At 43.3% G+C, this 17,675-nt stretch overlaps 1 protein-coding gene across 5 annotated transcripts in view; it reads right to left on the reverse strand.

The window, feature by feature from the left end:
- Window positions 1–17,675, reverse strand: part of COL4A5 (collagen type IV alpha 5 chain) — a 145,117-nt gene that overhangs the window by 100,891 nt on the left and 26,551 nt on the right. For all 5 annotated transcript variants that reach the window (XM_044305841.1, XM_044305838.1, XM_044305840.1 and 2 more), the window contains exon 2: window positions 3,847–3,900. In XM_044305841.1, the coding sequence (XP_044161776.1) occupies window positions 3,847–3,900 (54 nt within the window). The remainder of the gene's footprint in view (window positions 1–3,846; window positions 3,901–17,675) is intronic.

The following is a 17,675-nucleotide window of genomic DNA, read 5'->3' on the forward strand; positions in this document are numbered from 1 at the left end:
CCATGGCAACCAGGGATGCAGTAGCTTCCTGGTTGCCATGGTTACCGATCGGAGCCCCAGCGATTAAACTGGGACTCCGATCGGAACTCCGCTGCCACCAATGATGGGGGGGGGGGAATGGGAGGCCGCACACTGCCACCAATGGTTGTTACTACTATAGAGAGAGGGGGGGCCGATGGTGGGCGCACACTGTGCCACTAACGATTTATTACAATAGAGGGAGGGAGGGGGGGGCGATGGGGGGCGCACACTGTGCCACCAACGATTTATAACAATAGAGGGAGGAAGGGGGGGGGCCCGATGGTGGGCGCACACTGTGCCACCAACGATATTCAAACTGGGGAGGGGGGGGGGGGTCTGCCCCCTGCTGCCTGGCAGCCCTGATCTCTCACAGGGGGATATGATAGTACAATTAACCCCTTCAGGTGCGGCACCTGAGGAGTTAATTGTGCTGATCACGGCCCCCTGTAAGAGATCGGGTGCTGCCAGGCAGCAGGGGGCAGTCATGTACACAGTTTTTCAGTATATTCTAACCTGAAGCGTCCCCATCACCATGGGAACGCCTCTGTGTTAGAATATACTGTCGGAAATGAGTTTCACGATGTAGCTCATATCCGACAGTATATTCTAACGTAGAGGCGTTCCCATGGTGATGGGGACGCTTCAAGTTATGTTCGGGTGTCCGCCTGGCCGTGCGGAGGCAAGCGGATCCGTCCAGACTTATAATGTAAGTCAATGGGGACGGATCCGTTTGAAGATGACACACTGTGGCTCAATTTTCAAACTGATCCGTCCCCCATTGACTTTCAATGTAAAGTCTGGACAGATCCGTCTGAGGCTATTTTCACACTTAGAAATGTTTTAACAATATAATGCAGACGGATCCGCTCTGAACGGAGCCACCGTCTGCATTATATATGAACGCAAGTGTGAAAGTAAAGGGACTCCTGACTTTACATTGAAAGTCAATGGGGACGGATCCGTTTGCAATTGCACCATATTGTGTCAACGTCAAACGGATCCGTTCCCATTGACTTGCATTGTAATTCAGGACGGATCCGTTTGGCTCCGCACGGCCAGGCAGACGCCAAAACGAACTTTTTTTTCATGTCCGTGGATCCTCCAAAAATCAAGGAAGACCCACGGACGAAAAAACGGTCACGGATCACGGACCCCGTTTTTGCGGACCGTGAAAAAAAACTGTCGTGTGCATGAGGCCTTTGTCTCACTTTTTTTTACAGCACAGAAACCTGACATTTTAACAGGGGTGTGTAGACTTTTTATAGCCATTGTATATACATAAAACTTTGCGTAACAGCAACCTGATCATACAGCTACTACTCCTATAGTACTGTAATTATACGGGCATTGGTAGTACCTGCCATGCTTTCAGATCTCATACAAGGCAGCATATACTTCTTGGGCTTCCGGCGTTGTCCACTTACACACTGTGACATCTTTTCTCACACCACACTGTAATATATTATCACTCCGCTAACCACGTCTAATTACCAGCCAGTCTTAATCTATGCCCCACTGGCATCAGATGTGCCACAATTATTAAGACGCACAAGTCTCTTAATAATTGCTGTGCAGGTCCGTGCATCAGAACTGAAATCTACACCAGTGGGGAGCAAGTATAGATTTCAGGTATAGCCAATAACCCTTTCCTGGCATAGATTATAAATATGCCAGATCAGCTATATTCTGCCTTGTAATGCCCTCTCCTCCCCCAACTCTGTTCACTTTTTTAAAGTCGTGAACATAAAGTTTCAAAATTTTTGCACAAGCGGGGCATGTGCCAAACTTTACTTTCTAGGGTAAAAGGGTTAATTATATTTTGGTGATCAGTAATTTCACTGCAATAAATTCATACACAGAGACCTGTGACACCAGAATAAGTAATTTGAATGAACGCCACGAGCGAGCATTCCGCGCGGGTGCAATGTGTTATGCGAACGCATTGCACCCGCACGGAATCCAGACCCATTCATTTCAATGGGGCTGCGTACATACATGTGCATTGTTTTTTTACGCATCACTTGTGCATTGAGTGAAAATCGCAGCATGTTCTATATTATGCGATTTTCACGCATTGCTGGCCCCATAGAAGTGAATGGGGCTGCGTGAAAATCGCATCACATCCGCAAGCAAGTGCGGGTGTGATGCGTTCTTCATGGATGGTTGCTAAGAGATGTTGTTTGTAAACCTTCAGTTTTGTTATCACGCGTGTGCAAAACGCATTAAATCGCATTGCACCCACATGCTAAAAACTGAACAACTGAAAGCGATCGCAGACAAAACTGAATGACTTTGTTTGCAGAATCGCACATTTTTCACTGAACGCATCTGGACCTAATCCGCACACGCTCGTCTGCAAGGGGCTTACTGTGATTTCGGCTTTTGAATGAATTATTATCATTCATATGTTGACTGATATCTAACAGGGTGTTGGGACTTATCAGGACATAATGGGGGTCATTTATTAAGATCGGCATTTGAGATGCTGGTCTTAATAACCCCTATATCTGGCGGTAGATCCACTGAAGTTATGTAAAGGCACAGGCCTCTACATAACTTTGGCGCATCCACCGCCTGTCTAAATCTACATCAGCTTTCTTGCTGGTGTCAATTTAGAACATTTTCTATGCCTAAAACAGGCGTAGAAGATTAAAAATGAGACGGGCCTGGCAGTCCGCACCCTTCTCTGCCCCCCCTTTTTTTAAACTGGCGTGAGCGGGAAAAAGTCGCAGACTGCAGCGCCTCAATCTGTGACAGTTGGCAAATGACCCCCAATGTCTTTGTCAGTCATGTGGAACGCCATCAGCCTCATTAGAACCATAGGTCCACACAGTAAGATTTTACAGGTCAGACAGGTTGCATGTCCTTGCTATGCACTGCAAAGGAGACACGGACTAAGTATTGATTACTAATCTCCAACTTACTATTCAATTGATATACGGTAACCTCCAGTGTAAAATCAGCCAACAAAAGTTGGAAAAACCCCCCCAGAAAATGACAAGTTAAAACCGAACAGTTACGTCACCAGTGCTTTGTCTGGCACTGCTCATTCCGTGTAACTGGCAATGATGCAAGGCCACAGCGCTGTGTGCATCCCTCCTTCTCGCCACCTTTGAAGTCTCCTGACAATATCTTCGCTTTGTTTCACTCCCCACAGAAGCCCTTATTTTTTTTATTAGCGAAACAATTAAATGAGTAACTGTCTTTTGCTTGTGCTTGCACAGTCTTTCTTTATCCTCTTGAGTTGTTACTAGCCTGTGGGTAGCTATGATTAAACATTTCTAAAGCTAATCTGATCCTAACTGGCAAAGTTGTAGTCATGTGGCACTAACCTCAATAAGGGAGCATTCACACGGCCGTAAGTGTTTTGCGGTCTGCAAAACATGGATACCGGCCGTGTGCGTTCCGCATTTTGCGGAGCGCACATGGCCGACGCTATATAGAGAATGCCTATTCTTGTACGCAACCACGGACAAGACTAGGACATGCTCTATCTTTTTTGAAGGCCACGGAATAGAACAACGGATGCGGACAGCACACATTGAAATGAATGGGTCCCACGATGCGGATCCATTTATACGGTCATGTGAATGCTCCCTAAGACTGTGCCGAAGTCTCAATGGCAAAAACCCAACATCTGCTTATGCAATTTATACAGGTTATGTTCATACTATATGGCGGTATCCACTGCCTCAGTTATGCCTTCAGTCCTCCATGAAGGAGAACTGGAGAAAACACCTAGACGCCAGAAGCAAAGTCCATGCACTGGAATACTGGATCTACTGGAAGGTGAAGAGCGCATGAGCGTAGCTGGGTGATATTTACCTTATCCCCCTTTACACCACTGCAGTCACATTTGGATGTACAACCCTGGCAAGCCTGTGGAGAAAAGACAAAAAAATGAGATGTTTTTGCACTTTCTTGATATTTAGGCTCTGCAGAACATGATGCACAGCAGCAATATAGAAACGCCCATCCAACAACTCAAACATCCATTCATACGAGTCTCTAACGGTTACTGAGTTAGGAGTAGTAGTGAAGTATTGAGAAGGATAAGCTCAGGCTGACAGCAGGGGTGACATGCCATATCTGGGGCCACCTGTTCCTTCCAACAGTCCTGTATTTATAGGAAGAGGTATGCACCAAAAATACACAAGAAGTGCAAATCAAAATTGATGACTATTAAGTAAGCTGTAGCCGACTACATGCAAGTATTGATCAGTGCTATAATCTTCAAAGCTGGCAGAAGTGCTGGCTCAGCGGCCATGCTAATCTGCGAACAAGACATTACAATGGAGCCAGGGGGAGAGATGCGTCAGCAGATAAAGGCTACCCACTGGTGAACAAGCAAGCCTACGGCTCGTATGAAACGCTGGAGGTTAGCAGGAGGATACATGTAGAGGAAATAAAGGATTACATTTGCAGTGATAATATAAGAAATATCTTAAAACATACAGAGTATTAATATAATGTTTTTGAAGACATTTTCAATGCTTTGGCATGGAGAGTGCTAATACTTGTGTAAGTGGAATAGTATTTAACAAATGTCACTTAGAGGACCTGTAAACTCTCCTGACTGAAGAACGTCTTTATAAAACTATGCCCTGTGAAGTTTCATTGTTATTCCTCCTAGAAATGCATGAATGAATTGACAACGGAGCATTACTATTTTCCTTATTAGAGTAAATAATGAGGCTTTAAAGAGGACCTGTCACCCATTCTGACAGTTTTCGTAATTGCTGTGTTCCCCATGTAATATGCATTCTGGAGTATCTATTCGTATAATTCTATGATGTGCCAGAGCAGTGAAGGTCCAGATGGGTATTACCAGTTGGGGTGTGTCCCTACACTGTCTGACACCAGCAGCACTGACTGGATAGTGTCAGACTGTACAGGGGACACTGGTAACACCCATCTGGACCTTTATTGCAAACTGCTAGTACTTGAGCAAACTTGTGTCTTCAAGTCTGGCGTACAAGGTTCCAGGTTATCCAAGAATTCCGTTATGGATTCGGCTACCACGGATCATAATTATGGTCCATGGTAGCAGAATCAATAACAGAATTCTTAGATGACACGAACCTTGTACGTCATGGATGTCAAACTCATGGTCCTCCAGATGTTGCAAAACTACAACTCCCATCATTCCCTGATAGCTGTAGTATGCCCAGGCATGATGGGAGTTGTAGTTTTGCAACAGCTGGAGGGCCACGAGTTTGACATCCCTGTTGTACGTCGAACTCGAAAACACAAGTTTGCTCATCCCTACTAGTAATTAATTCTTCATTCAGACCTTCCAGATGGAATAATAAATTAACTAAACAACATAGAGTCCTAAGAATAGACGCTCCAGAATTGTTACTAAGTGAGGAATGCCAGTAGTGACTGAAACAACATTGTCAGGAGAAGTTATGGGTCCTCTTTTCAGCCTATGTCCAGAAAGCACTGGGTTAACGCTGAAAACTGTTTAGCAGATCTCTGGTCTGTAAAATAATGATAATAGCAAAGATAATCCTCGCCCGATCCTGGAAGAGCTCTACAATTCCCAAAAAGGAAGAGGTTATCGCAGCTATTACTAACACTTTTCTATGTGAAAAGTTTATTACATTTGGCAATTTATACAGCTCATAACTTTGTTCAGACGTGGGAAGCGTGGATGCATGACCCTAAGTTCACACCTGAGCGTTTTACAGCGCGTTCAAACGCGCTGTAAAACGCTCAACACGTGAAAACCAATGCTTCCCTATGGCCCTGGTTCACACTTGAGCGTTTTACAGCGCGTTTGAACGCTCGACGCATAAACAAGTTCTTGAGCTTTTTTTGGGGAGTTTGTCGCGCGTTTTGGCCCATAGACTCATTGGACAACACTGCAGTCAATCACACAAACGCGCGTCAAACGTGCGTTTACTATTGCAAAAAATGCGCATAAAAACGTGCGACAAATACGCGCGTGAAACGCGCGTCTCAGAAACGCTCGGGTGTGAACCCAGGGTTAGGGAACTTTCACACTTGCGGCAGAGGATTCCGGCAGGCAGTTCTGTCGCCAGAACTGCCTGCCGGATCCGTCAAAACGTATGAAAACTGATGGCATTTGTCAGATGGATTAGAATCCTGATCCGTATGACAAATGCATTGAAATGCCGGATCCATCTCTCCGGTGTCATCCGGAAAAACAGATCCGGCATTTATTTATTTTTTACATTTTTTGCAGTCTGAGCATGCACAGACCGCAATGCCAGATCCGTTTTGCCGGAACACTCGGGCCCGGATCCGGCATTAATGCATTTGAATGGGACAAAATGCAGGATCCAGCATTCCGGCAAGTGTTCCGGAATTTTGAATGGAGATAATACCGCAGCATGCTGCGGTATTATCTCCGTCCTGAAAAGGCTAAAAGACTGAACTGAAGACATCCTGATGCATCCTGAACGGATTGCTCTGCATTCAGAATGCATGGGGATAAAACTGATCAGTTCTTTTCCGGTATTGAGCCCCTAGGACGGAACTGAAAAACGCTAGTGTGAAAGTACCCTTACTCAAGACGTATGGTCACATAACCTGTCACTAGTGATACGGCATGGACATGATTGTCTATCATCCTTACACTCCGTACAATATTCATGCTACACCTCCCAGACTAAGAATATGTTTTATTTTCCTTATTTACGTGTTCTTTTTGCATCTAATGTTTGCACGAATCCACAGAATCTACTTTGCTGTATGATGTCACAAGATTGATGACCCGGATTAGATTTCTGATACGTATGTATTTTTTTGCTCAGATACTGGTAAATGCTAATAACATTATACTCTACCTAAAGGGCACGTATCACTTTTATTTTTTTACTAAAGATACTAAAACATGATATTTTTTCTAATCCATTTTTATTTCCTGATTGTACACTGTTATTCTATTTTCTATACTTGATTATGTTAACAGCATTCTGAGATATACTTTTCATAAGCCACATGGATCACAGGAAGCTGTACAGGGAGTGCAGAATTATTAGGCAAGTTGTATTTTTGAGGATTAATTTTATTATTGAACAACAACCATGTTCTCAATGAACCCAAAAAACTCATTAATATCAAAGCTGAATATTTTTAGAAGTAGTTTTTAGTTTGTTTTTAGTTTTAGCTATTTTAGTGGGATATCTGTGTGTGCAGGTGACTATTACTGTGCATAATTATTAGGCAACTTAACAAAAAACAAATATATACCCATTTCAATTATTTATTTTTACCAGTGAAACCAATATAACATCTCAACATTCACAAATATACATTTCTGACATTCAAAAACAAAACAAAAACAAATCAGTGACCAATATAGCCACCTTTCTTTGCAAGGACACTCAAAAGCCTGCCATCCATGGATTCTGTCAGTGTTTTGATCTGTTCACCATCAACATTGCGTGCAGCAGCAACCACAGCCTCCCAGACACTGTTCAGAGAGGTGTACTGTTTTCCCTCCTTGTAAATCTCACATTTGATGATGGACCACAGGTTCTCAATGGGGTTCAGATCAGGTGAACAAGGAGGCCATGTCATTAGATTTTCTTCTTTTATACCCTTTCTTGCCAGCCACGTTGTGGAGTATTTGGACGCGTGTGATGGAGCATTGTCCTGCATGAAAATCATGTTTTTCTTACCTTGCAGACTTCTTCCTGTACCACTGCTTGAAGAAGGTGTCTTCCAGAAACTGGCAGTAGGACTGGGAGTTGAGCTTGACTCCATCCTCAACCCAAAAAGACCCCACAAGCTCATCTTTGATGATACCAGCCCAAACCAGTACTCCACCTCCACCTTGCTGGCGTCTGAGTCGGACTGGAGCTCTCTGCCCTTTACCAATCCAGCCATCTGGCCCATCAAGACTCACTCTCATTTCATCAGTCCATAAAACCTTTGAAAAATCAGTCTTGAGATATTTCTTGGCCCAGTCTTGACGTTTCAGCTTGTGTGTCTTGTTCAGTGGTGGTCATCTTTCAGCCTTTCTTACCTTGGCCATGTCTCTGAGTATTGCACACCTTGTGCTTTTGGGCACTCCAGTGATGTTGCAGCTCTGAAATATGGCCAAACTGGTGGCAAGTGGCATCTTGGCAGCTGCACGCTTGACTTTTCTCAGTTCATGGGCAGTTATTTTGCGCCTTGGTTTTTCCACACGCTTCTTGCGACCCTGTTGACTATTTTGAATGAAACGCTTGATTGTTCGATGATCACGCTTCAGAAGCTTTGCAATTTTAAGAGTGCTGCATCCCTCTGCAAGATATCTCACTATTTTTGACTTTTCTGAGCCTGTCAAGTCCTTCTTTTGACCCATTTTGCCAAAGGAAAGGAAGTTGCCTAATAATTATGCACACCTGATATAGGGTGTTGATGTCATTAGACCACACCCCTTCTCATTACAGAGATGCACATCCCCTAATATGCTTAATTGGTAGTAGGCTTTCGAGCCTATACAGCTTGGAGTAAGACAACATGCATAAAGAGGATGATGTGGTCAAAATACTCATTTGCCTAATAATTCTGCACGTAGTGTAGACTGGAGATTAACTTCTATGGGAGTGTGTTGTGAGTATACTCTGTGACCTGTGAGCATCTTGTGCTACATTTCTATGCATCTACTATGTACCTATCTATCTAATGTGATGATAATGAGATGACTGATGAAAACTGATCTCACCAAAACAGGAAGTATCAGCCTACTGTGAGGCTCAGTGTCCAGAGTGAAAACTGGACATCATATATCAAAGCAGCAAGCACAAAGTATTCATTAACAGTATGCTCTGTCTCACATCTCATCACTGTATGGTATACACGGTTTCATGTAGAAATCAATGACTTGGAATTGCATCTACTTTAAGACAGAAAGTTCAAGTTCTACCTATTGTTAATCCTGACACTGGAGCACTGAGGGCAAGTTCATGATCCCCAGAATATCATGCTGTCAGTCTGCATTAATGAAATATTTTTTTCATACTGCACTATTTACAAGTGAATGTGCTTCCAAAAGATCTTGTAATTTTGTGTTTCTGCCCTTGTGAGGAAAAAAAACAAAAGAAAAAGTGATGTGCCCAATAGAGCAATAATGCATGTGACAATCATAGATGGCCACTAGAGGGAGCCATTATATAGCATGTACAGTGCATTTTAGCCATTGTATTTTTACATTACTTCCCTCTACAGGTCCTACCTAAACTGGCCTCAATTAACTCTAAAGAGTAACTAAACCTTTGAATAAATTTTTGTTAAAATGTCCCTAATGTCATAATAACACATTTAGTAATATTTTAATAGACACCCCCCCCCAAGCGCTCCTTTCGCTGTGTGCTTAAAATCTACTGCTCTGTACACCGCTGAGTTTATGAATGGGGCCGCAGTACGGGCAGGAGCACACATTGTTGTTCCTGCCCGTGCCCCCCAGAGGTTTACTAAATGCTGGCATAGCACATAGGTACCCTGTACCCATGTACTATGCCAGGATTAGCTGAGGGTAGTGGGCTCCTGCTTCGCTAAGCTAAGAGTCCTGTATGTCAGCTCTTAGCTTAGCGAAGCAGGAGCCCGCTCCACTCAGCTAACCCTGGCATAGTACATGTGGTATGCCAAGAGTTAAACCTACGGGGGTGCGTTTAAGGAGGGGGGGGGGGGAGTATATTGAAAATACAAAAAACATTATTAAAGTATATTACAAATTGTGTTATTATGATATTAGGGACATTTTAACAAAAATGTATTCAAAAGTTTAGTTACTCTTTAATTAGAGGTGGAAAATGAATGCACACATGGCTGCAGAATGGCCTTGAAAACCTGACAGTGTGAATGTAGCCTTACAGTGCACTACTGATGATTGTCATTGCTAATCACGTCTTGGGTGCAATTATCATATCTGCAGTGTATTTTGCCAAGTTGATATGTAGTAAAAACTATTGGTTCCTTTACATGGGACAACAATCTAGCAGACTTTCAGGAAGGAAGCGTTCCTTCCCGACAATCTGCTGATCGCTAGCAGGGGAGATCGCTGCATTTACATGCAGCGATCTCCTCCAGAGTATGGGGAGGAGCGATCGCTAATCCCATCACTCTTCCCTATACTGTCTCGTTGTTTCCTGCCAGCAGAATGATCTGCCACTGGGAAATGATGATCTTTTGTGCTGCACAAAAGATACAATTACCCGATGAACAAGTGTTTTGCTCATTCATCGGGTAATCGGCGGTTCATTTACACCGCCAGATCGATTGTTACTAGTGATGCTGGTTAGCGATGATCGTTTCAATTGTCGGCCCGTGTAAAGGGCCCATATCATTGCAGAATTTATAAGCTTCTGCTCGGGTGAAGAACCACATACTGTAGAGCACATGAACATTTGGAATGGTAGAAATTATCATTATTAAAAAAAAGTAGTTTATGTATCTACACCGCAGCATAAACTCAAAGCCAGTACTAAATAAGTACTGCATTTTCAAAGTTACCCAATTCTGTATACAGATCATATCTTCTGGATAGGTCATCAGTATCTGATCGTTGGGGGTCTGACAACCAGGACCCCTGCTGATCAGCTGTTTGTGAAGACACTGGAAGTCACGAAGTAGCACTGCGGCCTTCTCTTTGCTCACCAAGAACAGTGCCGTACATTTGACAGCAGCTTTGCTTGGTAACACAGCTCAGCCCCATTCAATTCAATGGGGGTGAGCGCCTAGGCCACTTGACCAATGAATATGACGTTACATGGCCTTGACTAAGCTGTGTGAAGGCCATGACACGGTGTCAGACCCTCACTGATCAGATTCTGAAGATCTATCTAGAGGCTAGGTCATTAGTATAAAAGTCTCGGAAAACTCTTTTAATATTTCCATAGTACATCCTACATCCTATTACATTCTACCCTCACTGCAAACACCCTGCTGCTCACAAAGCCGGTGCAAGAAGCTGACATGATCCCAGCAAAGCTATTTGTCAGTGACACAGGTGGTTTGGACACTTACAGAATGCAGTATCATGTCTGGGGCCAGCCCTGTAATGACAAGTATGAGCGCAGGAGAGGGATGAGCGCCTGTGAAAGGTGTCCTCAGGGCATGAATGCTTCTCATACTAGTCAATCACAAGCCTCACAGGAATGCGTCTCTCCCAGGAACATTTTTTTACATTTTGCTAGTTTGCATTTGAAGGATCGGAGAAAGTTTTCCAAGGGTTAGCCTGAGGATCTCTCTAATTGTACCTGACACATAGGCCAGCTGATTGCATTGTATGATACGGAAAGGTGCATACATGTTGTTTGTATTAGCTGTACAACCTTCCTTTATTTCCTACTATGGCCTCTTGCCTTTTTATGGCCTTTTTTCAGTATTTTGTGGTCTGCTTTTTGTTTCTGTTCCCATTCCGTAGTACCGCAAAAAATCTCTGGATAGTTTCCGTATGCGATCCGTTTTTTGCGGTTCGCAAACGGAAACATGACATTTGTAATCATTACTGTAATGTACAGTAATGTTTGTAAGCAAATATAAAACTTAGAAATACCCGCGCTAGTTGGGAATGACTATTAGTAGCAATGATCAGTTCTTATTATAGTAAAGAAATCAGTGCCTGTACCTGTCCAGGGGATCGAAGGTAAGCGTCCTGGTTTTCAGGTTATTTCTTTCTTTGGTAGAGCAAACAGAGTCTTCCTGAAATACTTCGGGCTCAACTTCTTGAGCGTGCACCGCTGACGCGCGCGTGAAGGAGTCAGCTGGTAAGGTGTATGGGAATGTTGTTGTGTGATGTCACAGCAGTCCTACGGATGCTTCCAAGGTACAAACTTAATTAAGGCTACTTTCACACTAGAGGCAGGACGGATCCGACAGGCTGTTTACCCTGTCGGATCCATCCTGCCGCTATTTCGCCAAGCCGCCGGACTACCGCTCCGTCCCCATTGACTATAATGGGGACGGAGGCGAAGCTCTGGCGCAGTACGGCAGTGCACGGGCTAAAAGTAGTGCATGTCCGACTTTTTAGTCCGGCGGACTCTCACCGCGCGCTGCTGTGCTGCGCCGGAGCTCCGCCCCCATCCCGATTATAGTCAATGAGACGGAGCGGCAGTCTGGCAGCACTGCGAAATAGCGGCAGGATGGATCCGACAGGGTAAACAGCCTGTCGGATCCGTCCTGCCGCTAGTGTGAAAGTACCTTTAATTAAGTTTGTACCTTGGAAGCATCCGTAGGACTGCTGTGACGTCACACGACAACGTTTCAATACACCTTACCAGCCGGCTTCTTCACACGCGCGTCAGTTACCGGCCGGAACGGCGCACGCTCAAGAAGTTGATCCCGGAGCATTTCAGGAAGACTCAGTTTGCTCTACTAAAGAAAGAAATAACCTGAAAACCAGGACGCTTGCCACGGCATCTGAGCGTCTTTCGGTTGTGCTCCGGCTCCCCATGTGGCGATCGGAGGAGCCGGAGCGTGTATGCAGCAGCCCGTGTCTGAATGACACAAGGCTGCTGCATAGTATTTCCTATGGCGCCCTTGCCTGTAATAGGGCTCCATAGGAAAGTAGTGAAATCATCATAGACTTTAATGCAAGTGCATTGGAGTCTATGATATTAGCAATTAGATGATTGCATGTTCCCTATGGGAATTATAAAAAAGTGTAAAAAAAGAAAAGAAAAAGTTTACTAAATAAATAAAACACCCCCCTTTTCCCAAAATAAAAGAACTAAAAAAATAAATAAAATACGCATAAAGGGTATCGCGATGTGCAAAAACGCCCATAGCATAAAAATATATTCCCCATACGGCAAACACCTAAACGAAAAAAAGCGTCCAAATGGTCGATTTGCGGTTTTTGGTCGCTTCATTTTCTACAAAAAATGTAATAAAAAGTGATCAAAAAGTCATACACAACCCAGAATGGTATCAATGAAAAGTTCATATTGCCCCTCAAAAAATGAGCCACCATACAGCTCTGTACACATAATTACGAAAAAGTTATAGGGGTCAAAACTGTTTTTTTCCCCACTTTTACGTATTTTTAATAACCATCAAAACGCAAGAAAAACTATACATATAAGGTATCGCCGGCTGGGGCTACACGACGATCTCGGCCACAAAACCAACCCATTTTTGGGCGTTAACTTGCAAGTCCTGCTGTGACCCCATTCAGTTCAATGGCTGTACTGCTACACAACGATCTTTGGTCGTGACACGGATGTCTTGGCCAAATCGCAGCGTGGGCTCAGCCTTAAGGTTTCATACTGGCTAGAGTTCTGGCACTTTTATTATGCTAGGGTCTGTGTGGAAAAAAGATGCAACAATGAGACTTTTTTTTTTTTTAAGATGTATTTTAAAAATTTGTCTTAAGGCTACTTTCACATCTGGGGCACTATGATCCGGCTGCCAGTTCCGACATGCAGCAGTTGCAGCAGTTTGTATCCGCCCAATTCTTGGCATATTTGGCAGAATGTGGCTAGATCTCCACCGGACCCCACTATAGTTGAATCCAGCAGTGCTGGATTTGATGCAATTTGTCAGGCTGTTCTCTGTAGGAACAGACCGCCTAAACAGACTACTGGAATCCATGCCGCAGATGTGAAAGTAGCCTAAGCAGCAAGCCATTTACACTTATCACTCCAATTCAGACGCCCATAGTGCAAACTACTCTAAATTCTGGTCCAAATAATTAATGTATATGTAGCATAATAGATTAGATACTATTTTGGATAAAAATACAACAAAAAGCAAATGCAAGATATCTGTGACCTACAGTTGTGTTCAAAATAATAGCAATGTGTTTAAAAAAGTGAATAAAGCTCAAAATCCTCCCAATAGCTTTTATTTCCATACACACAAATGCATTGGGAACACTACACATTATATTCCAAATCAAAACATGAAGAAAAATATATCAAATTTGTGTTTAAGAAAAGTGAATATTACACTGTTAAAAAAATAGCAGTGTTTGTATTCTTCTTTACAAACTCAAACCTTCACTATATAAACTGAAAAATGTTTGAAGATTTTGCTTTCCTTTGAATCACTTCACTAATATTTAGTTGTATAACCGCTGTTTCTGAGAACTGCTGTACATCTGTGTTGCACGGAGTCAACCAACTTCTGGCCCCTGTGAACAGGTATTCCAGCCCAGGATGATTGGACTACATTCCACAGTTCTTCTCTATTTCTTGGTTTTGCCTCAGAAACTGCATTTTTGATGTCACCCCGCAAGTTTTCTATTGGATTAAGATCCGGGGATTGGGCTGGACACTCCATAACGTCAATCTTGTTGGTCTGGAACCAAGATGTTGCACGTTTACTGGTGTGTTTGGGGTCGTTGTCTTGTTGGAACACCCATTTCAAGGGCATTTCCTCTTCAGCATAAGGCAGCATGACCTCTTCAAGTGTTCTGATGGATTCAAACTGATCCATTATCCCCGATATGCAATAAATAGGCCCAACACCTTAGTATGAGAAACATCTCCATATCATGATGCTTGCGCAACCATGCTTCACTGTCTTCACAGTGTACTGTGGCTTGAATTCAGTGTTTGGGGTCGTCTGACAAACTGTCTCCGGCCACTAGACCCCAAAAGAACAATCTTACTTTCATCAGTCCACAAAATGTCTCTTTAGGCCGGTCAATGTGCTCTTTGGCCAATTGTAACCTCTTCAGCACAGTGGGACTTTGCGGGGGCTTCTTGCAGATGGCTTCACATAGGCGTCTTCTAATTGTAACAGATCTCACAGGTAACTTTAGACTTTCTTTGATCTTCCTGGAGCTGCTTGTTGGCTGAGTCCTTGCCATTTTTGCTATTCTTCTATCCATTTGAATGGTAGTTTTTCGTTTTCCTCCACGTCTTTCAGGTTGTAATTGCCATTTTAAAGCATTTGCGATCATTTTAGCTGAGCAGCCTAATTTTTTCTGCACTTCTTTATATGTTTTCCCAATCAACTTTTTAATCAAGGTACGCTGTTCTTCTGAACAATGTCTGGAACGACCCATTTTCCTCTGAATTTCAATGACCTCACTCATTGAACTCCACACTGCTATTATTTTGAACATGCCCCTTTCAATTAGTGATTCAATGACAGAGAATCAGCAGCATGCATGTCATGACTGTTGGGTCTGTTGGATTTCTATGACTCCACTAAATGGTAAACAAAAAGGGAAAAATGTAGCAGCACTACAAAAATTAGTAGTTTCCTTACTGTGGTGGTGCTCGCCGTGTCAGAAGCCAGTCCTATGCTTCCCCAAATCCAGGTACAATTAAAGCAAAAAACAGCAGCACTCTCCAGCCTTGATCCTTAATGCTTTATTTTCACCAAGACAAATGCGACGTTTCGATCAGTGTGATCTTTCTCAAGCAATTGCTTGAGAAAGATCACACTGATCGAAACGTCGCATTTGTCTTGGTGAAAATAAAGCATTAAGGATCAAGGCTGGAGAGTGCTGCTGTTTTTTGCTTTAATTGTACTATGACTCTACTACACCTGCTAGTAAATTATTTGCCATGTAGAAATATAATTTCTACCAAAAACAGTGATTGATCAGGTTAGTGATGTCTGACTGCTATTATTTTGAACACAACTGTATATCTTAAACATAGATTGTAAGCTCTTGGGAACAGGGCGCTCACTCCTTTTGTTTTAATTGTTGACCTGTTATTTATGACTCTGTTTGTACTTGAACCCCTGAGTGTATTGTGCTGTGGAATATGTTGGTGCTATATAAATATTATTATTATTATTTTTATACACGCAACAGGTTTCAACACAGAATTATCTAAACATTTTCATACCTTAGCTACAAAGAACATCACAGTCCTCAGTATTAGTCATATAGCATGCATGAATATTGTATTTACCTAATCCTGGGTTGACATATACCACTCAAATCTCAAAGTAATAATATATAACAATACCTATTCCCCTAATACCTATTGCTACGTAAAACAATGGGGTTTCAAAATCAATATGATGTGTAAGGAACCAAGAAAAGAGACTGTGCATGAGCATATATTGTTTCCTAAGAAAAACGAATAGTTGGTGACTAGTGACCCCGAAAGGTTAGAGGTCAGGCATGCCTGCAAAGTCCCTTGCCTATGATCTTGCAATTAAGTGAAATTAGGACCTTTGCAGCTTAGAAGGCAGGACTGGGTGAAGGAAAAGATCACATTCCACCCCTCTAACAGCCAAACAAATGTAAGAAGCAAACAACGGGAAATATACAGAGGAGGCCGAGAGGTAAAGACTTCCTGACGAGAAAACAATATTGAATTTATTATTGAGAAAACAAATTGAGTGTTATAGCAATAAGACTATTACAGCAAAGATGTACTTAGACTGGCAGATTTATGCCATGTCCATGATGGTAGTGAAGTATGGCATCTGGGAAGCTACTGAAACAAGAATTAGAGATTATCCCTAATACATACAGGGGACGGGGGTTTATCACCTTGCACTCCTGAATTTTGGCTTCAAGAAGTTGCAAACTTTTGTAACATTCTATAGTTTTAAGCCACTCGCTTCAGTTTTGAAAACAGGGTGGTAAAGTGGGCATGGTTAGGCTACTTTCACACTAGCGTTCGTCGGTCCGCTCGTGAGCTCCGTTTGAAGGGGCTCACGAGCGGACCCGAACGCAGCCGTCCAGCCCTGATGCAGTCTGAATGGAGCGGATCCGCTCAGACTGCATCAGTCTGGCGGCGTTCAGCCTCCGCTCCGCTCGCCTCCGCACGGACAGGCGGACAGTTGAACGCTGCTTGCAGCGTTCGGGTGTCCGCCTGGCCGTGCGGAGGCGTGCGGATCCGTGCGGATCCGTCCAGACTTACAATGTAAGTCAATGGGGACGGATCCGTTTGAAGATGCCACAATGTGGCTCAATCTTCAAGCGGATCCGTCCCCCATTGACTTTACATTGAAAGTCTGGACGGATCCGTCCGAGGCTATTTTCCCACTTAGCTTTTTTTTTGCAATTTTAATGCAGACGGATCCGTTCTGAACGGAGCCTCCGTCTGCATTATTATGAGCGGATCCGTTCAGAACGGATCCGCCCGAACGCTAGTGTGAAAGTAGCCTAAGTTATGTTTAGGGGCATCTGTCAGCAGATTTGTACCTACTGGCCGACCTGTTGCGTGTGCACTTGGCAGCTGAAGACATCTCTGTTGGTCCCATGTTCTTATGTGCCATGATGACATTTTTCTGCATGTCCCTGTCAATCAAAGTGCAGAGGGCGTGACAATTGCAGAGAGAGCTGAGTCTCTAGGAGTAATGGGAACGCCCCCGTTGTTCTTAGAGGCTCATTTGCATATACTGGAACTTCATTTTGTTTTCAGCAATGCGGGCACATATGAACATGGGACCAACACAGATGTCTTCAGCTGCCAAGCGCAACAGGTCAGCCAGTGTCATAGGTACAAAACTGCTGACAGATGCCCTTTAATGAGTTTCACTCTAGATTTTTGACTGGGACTTTTTTTTTGTGTCCCAAAGCTAATGAAGTCCCAAAGCTATTGAAGTAGGGGGGAGGTGCAGAAAACTGGAATAGCATTTTTAGACAAAAGTGGCAGGTTTAAAGATGTGTCAGATTTAACAAACAACATGTGCTGTTTGATCAATTTGGTGCAAAGTATGCAGACTTAAGGAAAATTGACTTGACATTACCCACAGGCAGTGTAATGCAGGAATAT

Source organism: Bufo gargarizans, chromosome 9 (genome assembly GCF_014858855.1).
Source record: "Bufo gargarizans isolate SCDJY-AF-19 chromosome 9, ASM1485885v1, whole genome shotgun sequence".
Lineage (NCBI taxonomy): Eukaryota > Metazoa > Chordata > Amphibia > Anura > Bufonidae > Bufo > Bufo gargarizans.